We start from the raw sequence: 20328 nt of genomic DNA, 5'->3' as shown, positions 1-20328 counted from the left end.
ACATTAAGCACATGCAGTTGAAAAATGCACTCACAATGTGTTTGAAATTAAGGTGCAATTGAGTAAGGTTGTAGCTCATCACGCCAATTGTGCCTAGGACTGCCTACTACATGCGCTATGCATGAGGTGCTAATTGTGATTTAAAAAGCAAGCAGTGGAAATGGTCAACCACAGAGGCGTCAAAAAGCTCAGTCAGTAACGAAGATGTGTTAATAAGTGTAGTTCTTATTAAATATAGGCTCTTGTGTTAGAACAAGTAAAAGGTGTGAAGGGCATTAATACGGCTTATATGTCATTTGATTACTAAATGGTCAAATGAAAAGACTAGAGAATATGCTATTTTGTATAAAAGTGTGCAATTAAAATGTGGCACAAAACCCTGTTTAATGTGCTGAATTTCTTCATTAGATGTGAGCATACTGTCCCACGCTACACGCGTAATGATAATTTACACTTGGTTTAGAGGCTGACAAAATCACAAATGGGAGGTTGGAAAAGGCAAAACTGGCCACCACCAAATTTTAGTACATCAAATAGAATATGTAATCAGCCATAATTCTCAAATTCTCTGTTCTTGACTGCCCACATTTTTCCCCCCAAACCTACACTATATGGCCAAAAGTTTGTGGACACCTGACCATCACACCCATATGTGCCGACCTTTGCTGTTATAATAACTGCCATTCTTCTGGGAAGGCTTTCCACTAGATATTGGAGTGAAAGATTTGCGCATTCAGCCACAAGAGCTTTAGAGAGATTGGGCGAGGAGGCCTGGGGTGAAGTTGGTGGGGTTGAGGTCAGGGCTCTGTGCAGGACACTCGACTTCTTCCACACCAACCATGATAAACCATGTCTTCATGGACCTCACTTTGTGCACAGGGGCATGGTCAGGCTGGAACAGGTTTGGGCCTCTAAGTTCTAGTAATGGGAAATTGTAATGCTATAGCATAAAAAGACATTCTATACAATTGTGTGCTTCCAACTTTGTGGCAACAGTTTGCGGAAGGCCTACATATGGGTGTGATTGTCAGGTGTCCACAAACTTTTAGGCTTATAGTGTATTAGCGTGTGAACCCACTTGTTTAACTTGCACACTTAGGAATGTATGTCCAGAATGCAGACTAATTATGGCTCAAACAGCTTAGTATACCAGGCCTTACTGTCTCTTGGTATGATATAGTGACTTTAGATTCTTTTTTTGGCTGATTTAACAAAACTCAATGATAGCACAAGCTGGTGAATTAATATTTGTCTCTTACACAGATTTATTTTCACAAATTCTAGCAAAACTGTCTCTTTGAAAAGCCTCACTGATTGTTTGCTCATCTTGCTAAAACATACTGTGATAATAATTCTGCACTACAGATCTGTGAGGCTTAGCTGCAAAGCTGAGGGCTGATCTGCTTTGAACACACCTCCACAAAACGACAATGGCGCTGAGGGAACAGAGAGCACATTGCAATGTGGATATTTATGCATCACTTGTATCAAAAATGGCTCAATTGCATATGAAAGAGGTTGTCCACTATTCTTTGTTATGAAGGTTGAACTACTACACCCTTATCCATTTTCATGGAAGAGGGCAGCAAACATGGATGTGAACATCCCAGAAGTCTTCACCAGATCTCTTGTGCATAGAAAAGGGGAGGTCAAGAAAGCCACTGGCAACAGCTGTTCGCCTCTAATTAGGAGTATACAGATGAGGAGGATGCACCTGTCTATTGTTCACAAGCAGGCAGATGAGCAACAGAGGGCATGGCATGAAAGTGCCATCAACATCCTCACCAAACCCCTTTACCTCCTGTGCTGCTAAGCCTAAGGGAGGCAGCTTCACCTCTCTAAAACACTCCCACTGTTACAAAGAAACAGCGAGGCACAACCGACAACAGGAGTTGAGCAATTGATTAAAAAGTAATGCCACACTCGTAGCATCCTTGGTAACTTAATCGCAATCAAACTGCTGCTTATGCTGTGTCCCAGAGTAGCATAACACACTCAGAGGAAAGTGCTGTCTACCCTCTTTTGCATACTTGAGCTCACAGACTCCCACAGTTGGCTACTTCTGCTGTAAGCATGGCCAGTTTTGCTGACTTGGCTGCTGGTCACAGATGGCTATGGCATCACTGGGATCCTAACTTGCGATCTCCTGATGATAGGTCGAGCAATTTTCTGTTGCGCCACTCGGGAGCCAAAGCTTGTTTATTTATCTATCCCTTCTCACAAAGAACACTAAGTTTCTCCACCTTCAGGGAGAAATAAAAAAAAAAAAAAAACATATCTTGCCAGATAACCTACTCTCAAGAATGTAGCATTAATAATTCAAGATAAGTGCCTAATAAAAATCCAAGCACTCTGGAATATATCCAAGCTGGTGAAATAACCTCTATATTGCACTGTATCTGGAATATTCTTTGTGCTTTCCCACTTTCATAATGCTCCTGTTCCCATACTCTACCTCTGCATTAAGTGTAGTATAGCCTTGTCTGTTTGTCACTGTTCTAGAGTTAATTGGAGTTTTTTTGCACACGAATGTATTCCAATAAACTGTAAAGCTTCTAATTATCAACCCTCGTCTTCTTGTAGCTTCTACACACTTGCCAGCATAAGCATAGTATTTCAGAGGCACACTTGTTATGCATCAATAAGGTCTGAGGTGTCCACCCATGAAATCCTTTCATCTTTGTTTGAGTTTTCATAACCAGTATCATCTTCACTGGCCTCTCTGTGCTAGAAGAGTCATGCAGGCTGTGTAGTAATCACCAGTTTAGACCTTTTTCTCATGCAATTCAAAAAACGTTATAGGAATGGATACTTGCTCAGGAAGAAGCAGAACAGGAGAGCTTACATGTGGAATATAAGTGAATGGAGGCTCCCAATGTCCTAGTGCTGTCCATTACAATCTGATCTCGCTGGCTCCATTCCAGCGTACCGTCATGCCAGACATGCAGCTTCAAGCTGTTCTTAAAGAGCAACTTGCACAGAAGGCATGCTTTTAGCATCCCAGCAGTGCTAATGTGTTCCTCCCTGTCAACAGCTACTGGACTTATTTAATAATTCAATTTGCTCAAGTGGAAGTGGACAAATTCAAAATCAATATGTAATCATAGACTACCTTGTCCATTGAACTAAATTAGAATGGCTATAATCCCAAATTCACTGTTATTCATTTGACAAAGAAAAAACATAAAACACAATAATGTTTGTCCCTTCGTTTCTTTTTCATTCATACCAACAGACACTGTGGCAAGGAAAATCCAGCACTATAGGGATTTAATTTTTTTTAAATCTGCAGCGAATGACATTTGGAATACAGGCGATTTTCATATTAATGTGTTCTCATGTGAAGGGTCTGCAGGAGCCAGGGTTTTTGAGGCCCTCCAGGACCTTGAGCTGGTTTTGTGCTCTCAAGAGGATCCCTCATTCTCCAAACCAATCCCTTTTTTCCCTTCTAATACCATCGCACACCCCCCACCCCCACCCCACCTTTCCACTGTCTCTGTGCCAGTATTGTTCAGAGGTCAAACCTGAACAGAGGAAAATAGAAAACTAAATAATTGTTGAGACTTGAAAGAAGAAATGCAATATAATAAAGTAAGGCTCACTGAATTGACGACTTCCACAGAAACCTTAATATTAAATCGTATTCAGAGTTTGGTTTATGTTGGTGTTGTAAGGCGATTTTCTGCACAGCCCATTCAGATTATTAAATTTACGTCTCCAGGTTGCCAGAATTTTATTTAGCAGAGAAGGGGTTTTACAATAGTTTCTAGAAGTGCTGGCTCGTCCATAGGGCAGATGTGGCAGAGCCCAACAATATATCATATATCAGCCATTCAACATATGTTAATCTTGATTAATTCCTCATTCACAACTCCATATGTTTTAAATTCAACTGAAATCTAATTACCTCTTTAAAGTGACCAACATTTTTTTTTAAATGCGGCTATCTGACAGATATAAGCCGATGTTCCATTGCTTTGTTTGCCTTTCTAGATGTTGTACAATCATGAGGAAGCATGCTCAGTGCTCCATTTAGCGCCATAGAGTTATAGCACATAGTGGTCAAAAATGGGAACTACTACAAGTGCTAAACGAGGCCCACTGGGGCAGGAATCACTCGATTGCCATTTTGTTTATGAGTGGAGGAGGGATAACAAACATGACAGTTAGTGATATTGTCTCTTGTGTGTTCCTCTCAGACACTATCACAATGGTGATGGGAACCACACCTGCTGTATCAAACACAGCTGAACATCTTTTTTAAAAATCCGTTTGATCCTAAGTTATCAAAATGAACCATAGTTTTCAGTCCTTTCCCTGATTTAAAAAGAAAAGAGATTAGCAAGTTTAATTTACGCTGTTATCCAGCTAGCTACTTAATTAGCTAGGTTGTTAATGTATATTTGAAATGCAATTATCAGCAACCAAAAAACCTCATCATGGTTGCCCCAATTGCTTATAAAATGTCAAATTTCAATAAACCCATGCTCAAAAATTTGTGCATTTGAAAAATTGACAATTTCTTTAGTATATAGCCAAATTAATCAGTGAGGTGGCAGTGTAATGTCAGAGATGTTCATCTTTGTTAAAGCTATTCGTCTGTGCTGGGGCGCTGGCTTTCAGACAAGACTTTTTAGACAAGCTCTTTCTGTTCTCTCAGTGAAAACTGGTGTACATAGTCTTGTTATCTTTGAACTGCCTATTACGGGGTTATACAAAAATTCACTAGATAGTAGCTTACAGCCTCTTGACTTAGTTTTCTTTGATGTTAAATCATTATTTAATGTCTTGCCTGACCAGAATCCACTTGCACTTTAACAACAGGCTGTAAATGCATTATAAGATCATGCATTTATCACAGGAAAAGTTCAGACATATTGGATTTTATTAAAAAGCCACATGTGTAACACAGATAGATTAAGGTGAGATAATGCTCACATACAGCAGTGCTGGAGGTTACTGAAGAGCTGCCATATTGTTGCTTTGGTGTAATAAATTAAATGCTATAAAACTCATTCACACCAGAGAGTCTCATATATCATCACAACCGGCTAATCTGGAATCAGCTTTTGTTTTACTTGAAACAATAAGAAATACACTGCAGTGAATGGTTCCTGCGTCCTGAATTGCAGAGAGGCACACGGAATATCAAAAGGAATATCTGTGCCTAGAGCACTTAGCCCTGCTGGACACAAAGCAAATGTTCTGTCCTAATAAGGACACATATGCTGTTCAATTTTTTTTCCAGAGCCAAATAGGACTGAATAGTGCTACATTATGTTTAAAGGATATGATGCTTCTCTGATGAAATCCAGGTAATGAGTTGATGATTTCTACAGTCACTGTAAGCCACATTTTCATATTGTGCTCTATCTACAAACATGTCTGTCAATAGGGAGGTATGTACCATATGGTTCTTAAATATAAACATAACCTACGGTTCATATAAAAATATTAAAAGGTCACAGTTGCAAAATAAAATTTCCATTCAATACTTTATAAATGTCCTATCCATTGTCCCTAGCTAACATGCAGTACACCCTCAGTCCTACCTCCAGAAACACATCCAATTACATCCCTTCCCATCACCGCCTCATTCAGGACTAAAATAAATTCTGCCTGCCCTAATAACAAATACATCTTGATAAATATTTATGATAGCCTGTTATAGCTGATGTAAACATTAAAACTTGTATTAGCCCCTTGATATGTCACCTGAGCATTCATTTGTAGGATGTGGCAATGAATATTTATTCCTGATGTCCGATTTTTGAGGTAAGCTGAAGTCGATCATGAATAATGAGGACATTACAGATTGATGCTTCAGTGGACTAGATGGAGTAAATGTGCTTGATTATTTATCAGCTGGGTAATGTATTCTAGTGAAGCTTGAACATCTCAGGTTTTGAAAGCAAGGCAGTGCAAAACATCAGACAGCACAATTCAGGAAATGAATACATAATTCAGAGGAATTCAGCGTGTTGTGTTTGCTGACAACTCACAAATCTACAGTATTGCAGAAACATGTTCTGTACAGAAATGGAATTCAGCACATCATACATATAAAACCATTTTAGCTGAAGATAAACATTAACCAATTGGAAACATTTTCAGGAGAACCAGAACAGGTAGGAATGATAATCAATGTTGATCTCTAGTGAATGGATAATGATAGTGAATGTATCTGGTAGTGATGTGTACTGTAGGTGACAGCTAAGAGTTTATACATGCCAGTTTGTCCCATATCCTCGGGATTTGGATGGGTTTCGAGCACAGCATTTGGCTACAATATTGGCAATGATATGAATGATTGTTCAGTAACGTATAATGGGCTACAGCACAATTCAGTATAGAAGAGAATGAGCCAGCACTCACCTCTTTCTCTCCACAGATATTGCTGATGATGGAGTTGGAAGCTGGGCTGGCAGAGGGGCCCAGGACTGCCACCACCCCCTTAGACATGATCTGGCACACTGTCAGGAAGCAAAAGAAAGACCAGAATCACTCAGTTAAGCATTACAATATTTCTGTCAGAGGGAAAGAAATATCATTGCCCAATTCAGGCAAACTCATTCGCTGGAACATATTTGAAATAGTACCCAATAACATCGCCTAATGTTAATTAGTCTGGTTTATTCTCTGAATTGCACACACAAGTCTCTTATACTGTATGTATACTGCATATGAAGATGCATTGTACAATTCTGTTGCAGAATTAATTGTAAGGGGAAAAAAAATCTATAAATTTAATTGGGGAGGACATGGAGAAAACAAAATACACGAGTTGGACACGATCTAATCTTCCTTAGCAATGAAACAAAATTTCAAGTAAGTATATAATCCCTCTATTTTAATTAATATTGTATGGACAGTGTTGGAATGTGTATGTGTACCTGTAGTGGAGACAGCAAGCAAGCGAGAGGGAGAGAGAGGTGGGATTGGGGGATGGGGGGTGTGTTGCTGAAAGAATGCATGGGCAGAGAATTTACACAGCCTAAGATAGGAAATTAGAGAAGCAATGAATCAAGTGATTAATAAATAATCTCTTAATGACCAATGAAAGAGCCTTCCTGCCTGCCTGCCCTTCATCTACTGGTGTAACAGGATTTCACGCCAAGTGACACGGCTGAATAGTTCAGCCAAATCAGAGAGGTGGCGTTCTTATCTTGGCGTACATGACTGCTTGGTAGCTGAAACTATATAGCAGCTCTACAATGTCACTCCAAACCATTTAAATGATATGCAATTTGATTTAAATGGGTTGCAGTCTACTGTGATTTATATTTGCTAAATTATTACTGGTGCATAAGTGGAGAAAACCAGTCAAGTGTGAGTTTCAGTGGTTTGCTGCTTTAAATTAGCAACCATGTGGGTATTCTGGCAGCTGTGCCGTTCAGTCAGTAAAGCATTCAATATTATTTCAAAGAAATTTACAATGAGCAGATTTATCCAATTGTACACATTACAGCCAGTCACACTGTGGGAGATCGTAGAACTGACATCTCAGAGCCTCTATGTGGTGGCTCTTACAGTGGGTTTTGGTAGTGAATATGGTAGTGGGTTTGGGTTTTGAGTTAAATTACTCAACAATGATTTAAATTACAGACTTCATACTTCTCACATAACATAATGCATATGCTTGCTTCTTTTGTCATGTGCAAGTTTACCCAAATCGTCAGCAAGTTCTGTACAATTTCTCTGAAACCCTTACATTCCTATGATCCAGTTGTACCAGCAAAGTAGTGCAATTGTAAATTTAAGTGGTTTAATTGTTTAAACACCATTCAAAATAACCTGTAAACATATAGGTACATCAGGAAAAATGAATATAAACCATTATATGTTCATTAGCCCATGTGATATACATTTGAGGGTAGACTGGAAAATAGGCACATGTGGAGAAGCACACACAGAACAATTTAAACCCATTTAAACATGTAATTGATTGACAACAAAAGCTTATAAATCCATTTTTTCTTTTCTTTCTTCCTCTTTTTTTTTTTATCCATTTTTTCCAGTACATTTTTTTATTATGATTACTATGGTATGGTACATGGTTACTATGGTGTATCCATAATTCTAAGACTTAAAATAAGTATAACACCTTTACAAGCTCTGCAATAATTATAATTCATCCTTACAAGTGTGGAAATTAGTGAGTGCCCATCTTTTCTGTCTCAAGGGTGGACCAATCCCACTGTTTTTTTTAAATGGACATGCAGAAGTAACAAACTTGTATACAGTATGGATGTAATAAAGTCAGTTACAACATGTTACAATTATGCTGAATCTGCTCTACAAAAGGTTAGGGGGTGGGGCACTCAAAGAAAATGGGCATACTTTTCTAAACTTATTAATTAAAATAATAAATGTATTAAAATTCTGGTCTTTAGCCACTCGTTTGCGGATATTGGAATAAAATAATTCTCATGACTGATACTGCACGTTGCTGAACGTGATGCTGCAATCATCTCACTTGCAGTAGTTTATACTTAGGGAAGAGTCAGTGTAGAATTAATAACGTTCTTCATCAATATGAATACCCTGTGGCCATATTTGTGTTGCTCGCCCAATCAACACGTGAATTTAATTACCAACTGACTGATGGTGGAGCTTGTTTGAGGCATAGATGAGCGTAAAGTCGCTGAAATAGACCACAAAGTAGTTGTGAGTTGCTAAGCAATGTCACACTGTGCGTTGTGACAGCCAACCACAGGGAAAACTGCAATCTAGAGAGATGTTTATCTTTTTGTGTTGATTAGTCATTCTGTAAGGTGTAAATTTCGGGGAGACAGAGAGTTCAGGAACCATGGTGGTGAGTGAAAAATAAAGCTTCATACTGTAGTGTATTCTTCAGTAGTAGTATTTTCAAAATGGAATGACAACCAGTGTCTCTTGGTCCCAACTTACATACAGTCAGCAGGAAAAGAACAAACAGTGAAAGCAGGGTCTAAAAGCAGATCAACTGCCTTGTTTTTAAGTAAATACTGTATATGTGATGAAAGCCTACAGGATTGTGCTTTGTATTGTAGGCTGTGTACTGAGACTCACAGCATATGGTGAGAGTTCCACTGAATACCAGTTTTGCTGAAGTTAATATACAATATCTGATTGTAACTGTAATATTTGTATAATATATACATTATGAGTTGTATTGTGCGTGTCAATGGGGCTAACAGACATTAAATTAATAAACAAGACAATCTAATTAGAGTCATACTTCAGCCCCCTTCCCTTCAATGTCATTATATCACACTCTGGTCAGAATTAAACTAATTTAACATTTTCAAAAGATTAAAATAGGGGCCAAAAAGACTATATTTGCACAGGCCACAGAAAATAAAGAAAACCCCAGTTTACAGTTATACATTATATGGCCAAAACATGACCATCACACTCACATGCAGGCCTTCCCCAAACCATTGTCACAAAGTTGGAAGCACACAATTGCCTACAAATGTCTTTTGCATGCTGTAGTATTACAATCTCCCTTCACTGGAACTAAGAGGCCCAAACCTGTAGGAAAATGCCCCTGTGCACAGAGTTCAATGAAGACATGGTTTGCCAAGGCTGGAGTGGAAGAACTCTAGTGGCCTGCACAGAGCCCTGACCTCAACACTACTGAACACCTTTGGGATGATCAGGAATGCTGATTGCACCCCAGGCCACCTCAGCCAACATCAGTGCTTGACCTCACTAACACTCTTGTGGGTGAATTGACAAATCAGCAAATGTATTATTTAAATCTTTTACTGTAGAGTTAAGCCACTACTTGCTTTTAACTCACCCAGAGCACTGACAGCTTGGGAAGCATTTTTTCCAGAATTCATTTCTTTCTTTCTTTTTTTTATCTTTGCAATTGTGCATTTTAGGGTGATACACTACACAGTACTGTGATACTGCTATAAATAACTTTTAATGGATGCTTTTTTGAGAGGAACAGCCTTTGTGAGCCATTAATTGCAGTCAGACAACAGCACCTGGGCTCCCGACTTATCATTGGTCAGTGCTGCAGTATATGGTGAATGGCTCTTGCATAAAGTTGAATCCAGCTCAGCTTTTCTTGCTGTGCTGCAAGTTGACATCCACATTATTTTTAAATATTAAAGTAAACAGGCACAAAATATTGGATGGTGAATTTGTCTTCATACACAAATTTGTGCACATAGAGTGTGACAGTATAGGAGATCAGGAGTGAAATTGCTTACAATGCAATGGTATGAAAATTTAATGGTATGACACTCATATAATCCAATATCATGGTTTTCAGTATATCTCAGTACATCACAGAATAAGCCACAACCTCACTTGAACCCTACCTGTGTACCTGCTTGACTTCTCTCTTTTTACCTATTTAAGACTATAGGCAATTAAAGTAACCACAGCCTCTACCTTATTTTTCTGCTAGATTTTATGTGCTATAGCACTTTTTAAGGAGTCACACAAAAAAAATACAAGGACTATTACAGGAAAACAATTTTCATTTCTATCATGATGAAACTAAGTGAGTTTTATGATATGAGAGGAGGTTAAATCATCTTTTCAGTGTGACATACAGTATAATATAATAAGATATTAAATTCATTTACTGTTGTGAATGAGTTTATTTCTTTTACTGCATATTGCATTCAGAGAACATTCAGAGAAAATGAAATGCATTTGATGTTTTCTGAATACTGCTTTTGATTATTCTAAAGCTGACTCACATCAAATGCGTCACTTTAACACACACACACACACACAACGACCACTTTATAAGTAACACTCGCTCGTTCATACAAATACACTATATAAATACACTCATTCAATTACACTATATAACACTATATAATTTTTATTCCTGGTTAGTAGGTGTTATTTTCTAATTGCTTATGCCTCAAAAGTGTAAAAAATGGCTATCGATCACCCTAAACTTTGCTTTTGGGACCAGGATATTGGCAGTTTGAAATGTAGAGTACCTATTTTCATTGAGAAAACGGGCGAATTTGCTCATGTTTTCGTTCACATAAAGTCAGAAAAAAACAACATATGAATGAAAATTAACATGTATTTATACAACAATGACCAACAAAGATTTAGAAGGGAGTAATTATACAAAAATGACCACAAAAGATTTAGAAGTAAGTAGTTGTTCGAGATTTACCATCACATTGTAAGTCACTTTCACAAAGCAGCCCCCAAATGTAGTCTCCCATCATGATCTCGTTATATTGTCCTTGGTAGTGGCATTCAAAGTCCAGTATATCCTGGTGGAAGCGCTTGCCTCGCTCCTCTGAGTACACTCCCAAGTTCTCCTTGAATTTATCAAGATGAGCATCAAGGATATGGACTTTGAGAAATATCCTGCAGCCCACTGTGCCATAGTTCTTCACCATAGAGTCTCACACAGCTCTGCATAGTTTTTGGCTTTGTGATTGCCCAGGAAGCCCCAAAACACTGCAACAAAACTGTTCCAAGCCTAGTGAGCTTCTTGGGGAATTAATTGCACTCCGGTATCTTCTTTATCTGTGATCCGACGAACACACTGGCTTTGACTTTTGCCTCAGACAGCTTAGGAAAGAAGTCTTGAAGGTACTTGAACGGTGCCGACTCCTTATCTAGAGCTGTGACGAACTGTTTCGTAAGGCCCAATTTGATGGGCCGTGGTGGTATTTGAGGGCGAATAATAGCCATTTTCTATACTTTTGCCACATAAGCAATTAGGAAATAACACTTATTACCCAGGAACAAAAAAATTGCTACATAGCGTTATCAACCAATTATGTGGCAGCAGTGCAATGCATATAATCATGCAGATGCAGTTCAAATTTTTCAGTTAATGTTCACCTTAGATCATGACCCCTTTGACCATGGCATGGTTGTTGGTACCAGACAGGCTGGTATGAATATTTCTGGAACTGCTGAGCTCCTGAGATTTTCACAAATAATAGTCGCTAGAGTTTACACAGAATAGTGCAGGGGAAAAAAAAACATCAACTAAGCAGACTTTCTCCAGGAAGAAATGCCTTGGTGATCAGAGGGGTCAGAGGAGAATGTCCAGACTTGTTCAAGCTGACAAGAAGGCAATGGTTACTCAAATAACCACTCTTTACAACTGTGGTGAGTAGAAAAGCACCTCAGAAGGCAAGGCATGTTGAATCTTGAGATATCCAATCTTCAATTGTCCAGTTTCAGTGAGCCTCAGATTCCTGTTCTTGGATGATAGAAGGGGAACCCGATGTGGTCTTCTGCTGTTGTAGCTGGTGAATGTATGTGAGGTATATATATTGTTTTTTTTTTACATTTGTTACGAAATGTAATATAATATAATTTTGTAATTTAATGATTTTTAATAAGCTGCTCTCAAGCAAATTTTTTTATAAATTAATATACGGGCTTGTGATGCATAATGAAACGTGTTAAAGTGACCTTATTGTGATTAAGGTCATTATGTATGTGCTGTACAAAAACAGCTAGGTATTCAAATCCAGTTTAACACAAACTGGAGCATTTTTTAAACACCAGCATTTAGGTTATATGAATATTGAACCAGTTTAAATGGCTCATTGCTTGTACATTTTTGTGCATAAAATCACAGAGAAAAATCTGGACACACAGCTAGTCCAACTGATGGAATATATCCAGGCATGATAAATTTTTTATAACATCTAATAGAAAAAGTCATTAGTATCAACACGTCTGTAGAAAGATTTAGTTTGACAGTGAATAATAGGGTATTTAATGCCAATAAACACAAATATCGAATGGCTTAATCCTCCTTTAAACAGACTGACAGACTCACTACTTTTTAGGGAATAATTTACAAAAATAGTGTCCCTATTATTAACAGACTCTCATAAATTCAGTTTTTCATACAAAAACGCAATTATGTTAATAATAATATTAATAATAAGAGTTAATGGACCATTGCTACTTCCTTAACCTAGTATAGTTAGCATTTATCGCTACTGATATGAGATAAAAACACTAAAACAAATTCAAGGCAGTTTATACTTACATATATACATTCACTGGTCAATTTAATAGGAACATCATTATTCTTGCTCGTTCATTTAATCATCCAACCATATGGAAGCACATGCATAAAATGATTCAGATCAAGGGATTAAGTTCACATTAAACATGAGAATTGCCAGACTGGTTTGAGGACACGAATGCTATGGTTACAGACACCTTATCCAGAGCGACTTACAGAAGTGCTTTGAAGTCTCTATCAATAAATACATCATGAATGTAAATGAATGCTATGGTAACTCAAATAACCACTCCTTACAACTGTGGTGAGCAGAAAAGCATCTCCAAACACATAACCTTGAGGGGGATGGGTTACAACTCGTTAGCCAAGAACATGAATCTGAACCTACAGTGGGAACAGGCTGACTGAAAATGGACAGATGAAGATTGGTAAAATGAAGTGATTCTGATTAACCCCAAATAAAGGCCAGCCGTTGCTGTAGAATCTTCTTGGTTTCATCCGATTGCTGAAGCCATGTTCCACAAAAAGCTCACAAAGCATGTACAAAGGGATGTCTTTGCTGAAAGGTCTCAGTCAGGAGAGGAGTACAAAACATTTTCCAAAACATTAAATGTACCATGGAACACCATCAAGGCCATCATCAACAAATGACATTACCAAGACCAGGATGTCTCTCCAAAATTGATGAATGGAGAAGACAGAAATTTACCAGGGAGGCTGTCAAGAGACCTATGGCAACATTAAAGGAGCTGTAGGAATATTGTGCAAGTCACTCCCTGCATGTGACAATGTCTTCTTCTGTATTCTTCACTTGTCTTGGCTAAAGGGTAAGGTGGCTAGACAGAAGCCTTTTCTCATGGAAAAAAAAAACACCCAAGCCCAACTTTTTGCATATAATTCTAAAAGATATGTACTCAAAGAACACCATATCCAAGGTGCAGCATGGTGATGGCAGCATCATGCCATGGGGTTGCTTCTCTTCAGCTTGCAAGTTTCATATGTGACTGCCTACTCTGTCCACATGAGACTTTTTTAGTCCTGATGCATACCTCTTACTTAAACACTATGGCAGTGCTGTCATGTGTTCATCAAAATATTGCCAGATATGGCTTGTCTTTTGTTTTATATTTTCTCATTGAGGACACATGAGGACATAGAGCATAATGAATACCCTAGCAGTGATTTCGGTAGTCCATTACTGGGGCCTCAAATGGTTAACTGGTTTTTTGAATATCCATGCACACCCTGAAGCACTTTCTGTCCCCAGCTTATATGAGCACATTATTTACTACACATTCATTTGCCATTACATAGGAGGCCTATTTTATTAGACTGATCATGTTAACCACTGATCCTCTTCTGCAAACAAAAAGAGAGGTGCAGGGGAATGAGGCAGAACTGACAAGGCAAACTAATTTGCCATCAAGGGAGAAGATTTAATCATGCATCTATAGGCCAAGCTCTCCCCCTGCTACTTACTGGTCTCTCCAGTCTCATATTCACTGTCTCTGAGCAACTCAAAGATGTCCACCTCCAGCTTGCCTGTGGTAGAGCGGTTGCTGGAACGATTGATGCTGTCTTTTGCCAGTGTGATGGCCAAGCGCTCCCCGCGGCTGCACTCCATTGGATCATCGAGGATTGCAGCTGAGAGGGAGAGAGACAGACAGAAACACAGAGAGAGACAGAGTGAGAAAAATACCACAAGAACCTTCCATATTTTCAGAGGTTGTATCAGCATTCAATATGTCAGGTGTACTGGTCAATATATTTACTGTTCTTATGCAAATAAGGTACTGTATATCTGCGCAAAATGAAGAAACCTAATTGTGGAAACAACACAATCAAGGGAATTGTATTGTACACATTAAAAAAAGCCCTTGGAAAAACTCCTGACAGACTCCTTCGGTCACATCGTGACACTGTCAGGCTCATTACACACAGCCCCAAGGGCCTTTCAATCTACCTCCATCTTCAGTACTCAGACACGCAAACATGGCAGAATCCGGTGCTGGCCACTGAAAGTAATAAAATAAGCGTTTTTTTTTAATCAAAGACGAGTAAATCTGCTGACCATGATAGGAATGGACACTAAATTAGCTATATTCCTCTTGGACAGCTAATTATCTATGTTAATATTATACTGTAAACTGGCAATAACACTGCATCAGTATGTTTTTTTGTAAATTTGTTGTGTCAGTATTTCACATGTCTATAGCTTTGTCATAACTATGTAAACTGATTTGCTAGATAGGCTGTGGAAGGATAATCCTTAGCCTTGCTGTCACAAATCCCCCCTCTCAGCATGCATTGCAGTTCCCATCATGACTTGTGCTGCTTTCATGTCATGTGTTTTGTTATTCTCTTTGTGTTGTTGTTTATTAAACCTTTGTTTCTGTTTCAGTCCTGTCTTTGCACCTGTCCTGTTTGTTACCCGATTGTGTTTGTTACTTGATGGTGTTCACCTGTTGTGTGTTAGTCCTTGAATAATTTGCTGATGTACACCCTGTGCATTATATAACAACTATTTCCAGTCCACTAATTGATTGGACAAGTGGTGTCCCAAGAGTGCTGATATTTAATATAACAGCACTGGCACATTTCACTACTTTTTATCACTCTGCTTCTCTGTCTTCACGAAAATACAATTCTATCAGCGATTCATTTTGTTGAAACCCTTACTACACTTACTGGCTGTCAGTCTGTGTGTAACATGGCAACATACATCGTTCTATCTTTTCATTTGATGTAGCAAAAATAAACAAAAATATTTGTCCATATTGTGAAATGTCAGTTACTCAGTATTAACTTCTTGTTTATGGAACTGTATTATTACCTAAGGCTGAATCACAGCTGCACTGATATTCAGTCCAACAGCACTCTTGCTTGTGAGACATTGCTTAATTATTGTCATAAATTCGAAGCCTTGTTTTCCCGTATATCAAAGTGATTCCTAGTTCTGGTATTTCCTTGTTTTAACCCTAGTTCTCTTTCTACATTTTTGATTATAGACTAACCCTATTTAACTTTGTCTGCCTGTGTTTTGACCTTTGCCATGGACTAGTAAACGCATTACTGCCTCTAACTGCAGGAGCTCCAATAACATGAGGAATCTGCCTATTTGATGAAAATGTCTTGGTCAAAAAAGTATAATTTTTCTTCCCAGGCCTAGAAATATGAATTTTACAGCTTACATAAGGCATGGATGCTGATAAACTGTAAACTCCAAACTTGCATTCCAAGCATCAACAAATCAGTAAGTCATTTTGGGGGTCAGTATTTCATGTGCTTATGGTTAACTGGCCAAGTAGAATGAGATTAGCTATCTAGCTACCGAATGAATGTGGATGAACTCTATAGATTATGGGAGGTGAGGCTATGTGTACATGGATATGGATCGGAGATGGGGTTAAAAAGTAAACAAATCATTCCAGTGTTTTTGTAGTTCAATGTTTAACCCCTATTACATTTCAGTGCCCCTTTGAATATCTTGATGTAGTGCTGTAGTTATAAGAAGTTACATGAGGCAGATCCAGCAACTGTAGAAGTCGAGATTTTGTCATTTTTGATAAATGGATATCTGATGGTTTTTAAGATGGTATCTGTTTTTAAATGACCTATTGCTATAAATATGCTGTGTAGGTGCCACTGAATATAAGACCAAAATATTGCTTAAAGGTATAACAAGTCTGAATGTTGTATTTGCTTTGACCTTAGTGAAGGTCAAAACCTGGCAATCTATATCAATCTATAGCAGACTGAAAGCAATCTTTTTATATTCCTGTAGATACCATAATAGAAAAAAAAAAACAGACAAGGACCAGCATGGTGCAGTTTTTAGTTCTGCTTTTGATTTCATGCAGCTATTTTTCAAAACCAGCAAAACTAAACCCATAATACCATTGTAGGACATTTATTTCATTCAAGTTCCTACTCAACACTTCGTGCCAGAATGCTCCATTCAACTAGCCATCATGACATGTGCTAATGACTCGCTCTGCTGTTGTTTTTCTGAACACAGATATTGGTTTTCCACTACAGATTAGAACCAGTCAGGGTGAAAGAACCAGACACTAGCAGGGTGATGTCTCATTTCCAGGTTAATATAAACAATATTATTGTGATCTTCTGTACTGTAATCTTTTTTTTATTAGTGTGAGCTAATTTAATGATGTAATGCACAACCATCATCAGCCACAGCAAGAATGCATCACAATATATTCAGGAGTAATCTGTCAGTAATTTAGTGTGTGCCAAGGCAGCATGACAATGACAAACATTTTTCAGTACTCAAACAGCTCCCAGGCTGGCTATCATTTGGCAAGTGATCTAGCTGAGCATTTCTTACCCATATCATCAAATGGCACATTTACTCCACTATGGAATGACAACATTGCTAAAAATGATCATTGCATCAAAGTTCAAAAAAACTTATTTTTTTCTGGATTCTGAAGGAGCAAGCTTTTGTTATGAGTTTAAAGGTGCCATAGTCAATTAATTATTTGTTACTAGTGCAAAAAGCCTGTAACATATGTAGAACATGATCAAAATTGTTTAAGTAATGGCATCATCACAAATGTACAATGTGGCTGAGAAAACACGCTTGGAAAAACCACAGCCTGGGAAGAAATGCTTGTCTGTTTTTACATGGGCCTCCTGTCAGTCTTTTCATAGACCCTGCCCAATGCCCCTTCACTCTAGCCCATCTCAGTCTGTTGATAAATTAAAACATGGTGGAATCTGGTAAGCACCAAGCACAACAATATACCTCTATACTTTTTTGTGAGAAAAAAAATGCCTTGCTTCCAAACTTAATTACAAGATTGTTGACAATCTTGACAATTCTTGCACAATATTCCATCAACATGAGATATAAATAAGAGAAATAAATTTGCTGTTGCTTTTTTTTTCAGCACAATAACTTTCTGTTAGAGTCAGCACTACACTGGAAATCTTGTTTTGGCTTTTGGGCCAAACCATGCAGAAATGCAGAGGTTTGAGTGCAGATCATCTCAACGGTCAAAAGAGTGAGACTTGAATAGAAGAATCATGAGCAAAGAGTACAAAAATACAAAAAGAAGAATCATCAGGTTAATGTGCCAGCCAGGCATTAAAGAATACTTCCGGCAAAGTGAATCAAATCGAATAGCATAGAAACAGCTTTAATCTAGTTGCTGAATTTAAAAAAATATATATATATTATGAGAGCCATTAACAACAGCCATAAGGTTTCTGAGGTTTATTTACAGATAATAAATTATAGTTTGCTCCAGTGCTGTATGTCACACTGCTTGTTTCTAATCCTTGCAGAGAAATTAGTGTTGCTAGACACATCTAGAGATGCTTTATGGTGAAATTAATTGAATTACAATGTACAAAACTTAAATTAGAGCTAATGCACTTAGGAGGAAAACAGATTTACTGTCACCCATCAACCTAATTCATAGATGAGTAATTAAAACAATATTTTAAATAGGCATCATATCTGGCACAGCACTCCATTCATTAAAGAGTTCACCATTTCTAAATACTTTCCCAGTACAGTTGCAAAGCCAATGCATTACAATACATTATTACCAAGCAATACTGAATTTGCATTAAAGTTAACAACGTATACAAGGAAAGAAATAGCACTGAACACCAAAGGAATTTGTGAAACGGTGTGGTTCTCCACTGTGCTGTAACCCAGGGTATTTTGTGCCCTGTTTCTGTAAAAGGAAGGAAGAAAAATCTGATGCTGGGCAATCTTCCCAGCTTATACCCCCCAGTGTTCGTAACAAGGTGTGCCAAATGGAAACACTGGCCCTCTGCTGGGTTTTGGGACAAAGTGCCAGACACCAAACCAGCAGCATGAAATCAGACATCAAACTAATACACAGGGATCACCAAGAGATGAGCAAAATCCCAGTACTGGAGAGAATTACAGAAGGGATTGGTGGGAATCTGCCATGACACAACAGTACTTTTTAAATGTGTCGCCCCTAGCTGTACAGTGTGGGAAGTGTGAAGTTGCATTCAATCTTGGATTCAACACAGAAGAATGGTAAGTATGCTTAGCCTCAGATGCTCCCCTCACTGGCCACAGATCATCTGATATCAATTGTACACTCTTCTGGCCACAATCTTCAATCTTACAATCTTATGTGTATATGCACATCCACGCCCCAACAGGAAAACAAACTTATAAACGTTGTGATGCAGTGAGCTTTGCAGATCAAGATAGTCACTGGGTCGAAAAAAAAAAAACATTCAAGGCATCATATCTTTAACAGTTATTAAAGAGTATTGTTTGAAACAGTTATGAGGAAAGTGGAGATTGTCTAGTGTGTTTGTGAAAGTGCTATGGGAAAAGCGCTATGGTTGGAAAAGGCTGACCTTTTCCTGTGAAAGTAGGCTGTTCTTGACCACGTTTTCGTCTGGATACTCGAGTCTGCAGCCGAGACTGATTCTGGGCTTGTTTGTGGGAAGGGATCATAATCATTTCCTTTGCGCTCACAGAGGAAAATTCCACCTGAAGCATGCCAGTTGCACAGGTTCATACCAGGTTCATCTGTTTAAGTTTTTTTTCTTATTATTTTCCTTTTGTACCAACATTCATAAGAACAGTGCCTTTTGGATGCATATAAGAAGATATAAGAAGAGTTTCATCTATGCAGGCTGACACAAGACATGTTTTTTGCGATGTTGTTAGTGCAAGCACTTGCACCGCACCAATAGTCCATTTGCATTTGAATGCCTTCTTCACTCCATGCATTGATAAGGCATTCTGTCTCCGCTGACCGTAACAACCCTTAGTATGCCAAACGTGAAACAGGAAGTAACAAGACAACTTGAACCACTCACATTACTCAGTGCCTAGCTATCTGATGCTTGGTTGAACCCTGAACCCTTGACCACTGTTCTCGAAAACAGCTTTCACACTTCACCAAATGTACCAGAAACAGACGCAAGTGTGAAAACGTCCTTAGTGACATGGATTAATACCAATTTCTCTTGCAAGGTCTAGAAGTCTTGTTTTTGAGACTAAATGGCACTGATGCATGCTAAGCCATGAAACAGTGTGTGAAATGGCCATGCGATGCATGAGAAATCTTCTGTCCCTGCTAGACACACACACACACACAGATAAGCATAAACACACTTACCCTTTACATTTAATTTGTTCTAAATCATTTGCCATATTCTGATAATGCGTCCTCTTATATCATTATTAGAATATGCCAATTGATTTATAGTATACCATAACAATGCATTTGAAACAGCTTTATGCCAGAGTAAACAACTGAACGGATCACAATGCATGATGTAGCTCATCCCATTTATTCTCATTCTTGTGCAAAAATACGCTGAAAAGA

At 38.2% G+C, this 20328-nt stretch overlaps 1 protein-coding gene across 3 annotated transcripts in view; it reads right to left on the bottom strand.

Moving 5' to 3' along the window:
* Nucleotides 1-20328, bottom strand: part of grik4 (glutamate receptor, ionotropic, kainate 4) — a 352304-nt gene that overhangs the window by 122872 nt on the left and 209104 nt on the right. For all 3 annotated transcript variants that reach the window (XM_053239647.1, XM_026924740.3, XM_053239648.1), the window contains 2 exons: nt 14456-14620; nt 6376-6473 (listed from right to left, as the gene is read on the bottom strand). In XM_053239647.1, coding sequence (XP_053095622.1) covers nt 6376-6473; nt 14456-14620 — 263 coding nt within the window. The remainder of the gene's footprint in view (nt 1-6375; nt 6474-14455; nt 14621-20328) is intronic.

Source organism: Pangasianodon hypophthalmus, chromosome 14, assembly GCF_027358585.1.
Source record: "Pangasianodon hypophthalmus isolate fPanHyp1 chromosome 14, fPanHyp1.pri, whole genome shotgun sequence".
In the NCBI taxonomy this organism is placed as follows: Eukaryota; Metazoa; Chordata; class Actinopteri; order Siluriformes; family Pangasiidae; genus Pangasianodon; species Pangasianodon hypophthalmus.
Note: the sequence above shows the minus strand (reverse complement) of the source record. Positions and strands in the feature narration are given on the sequence as shown.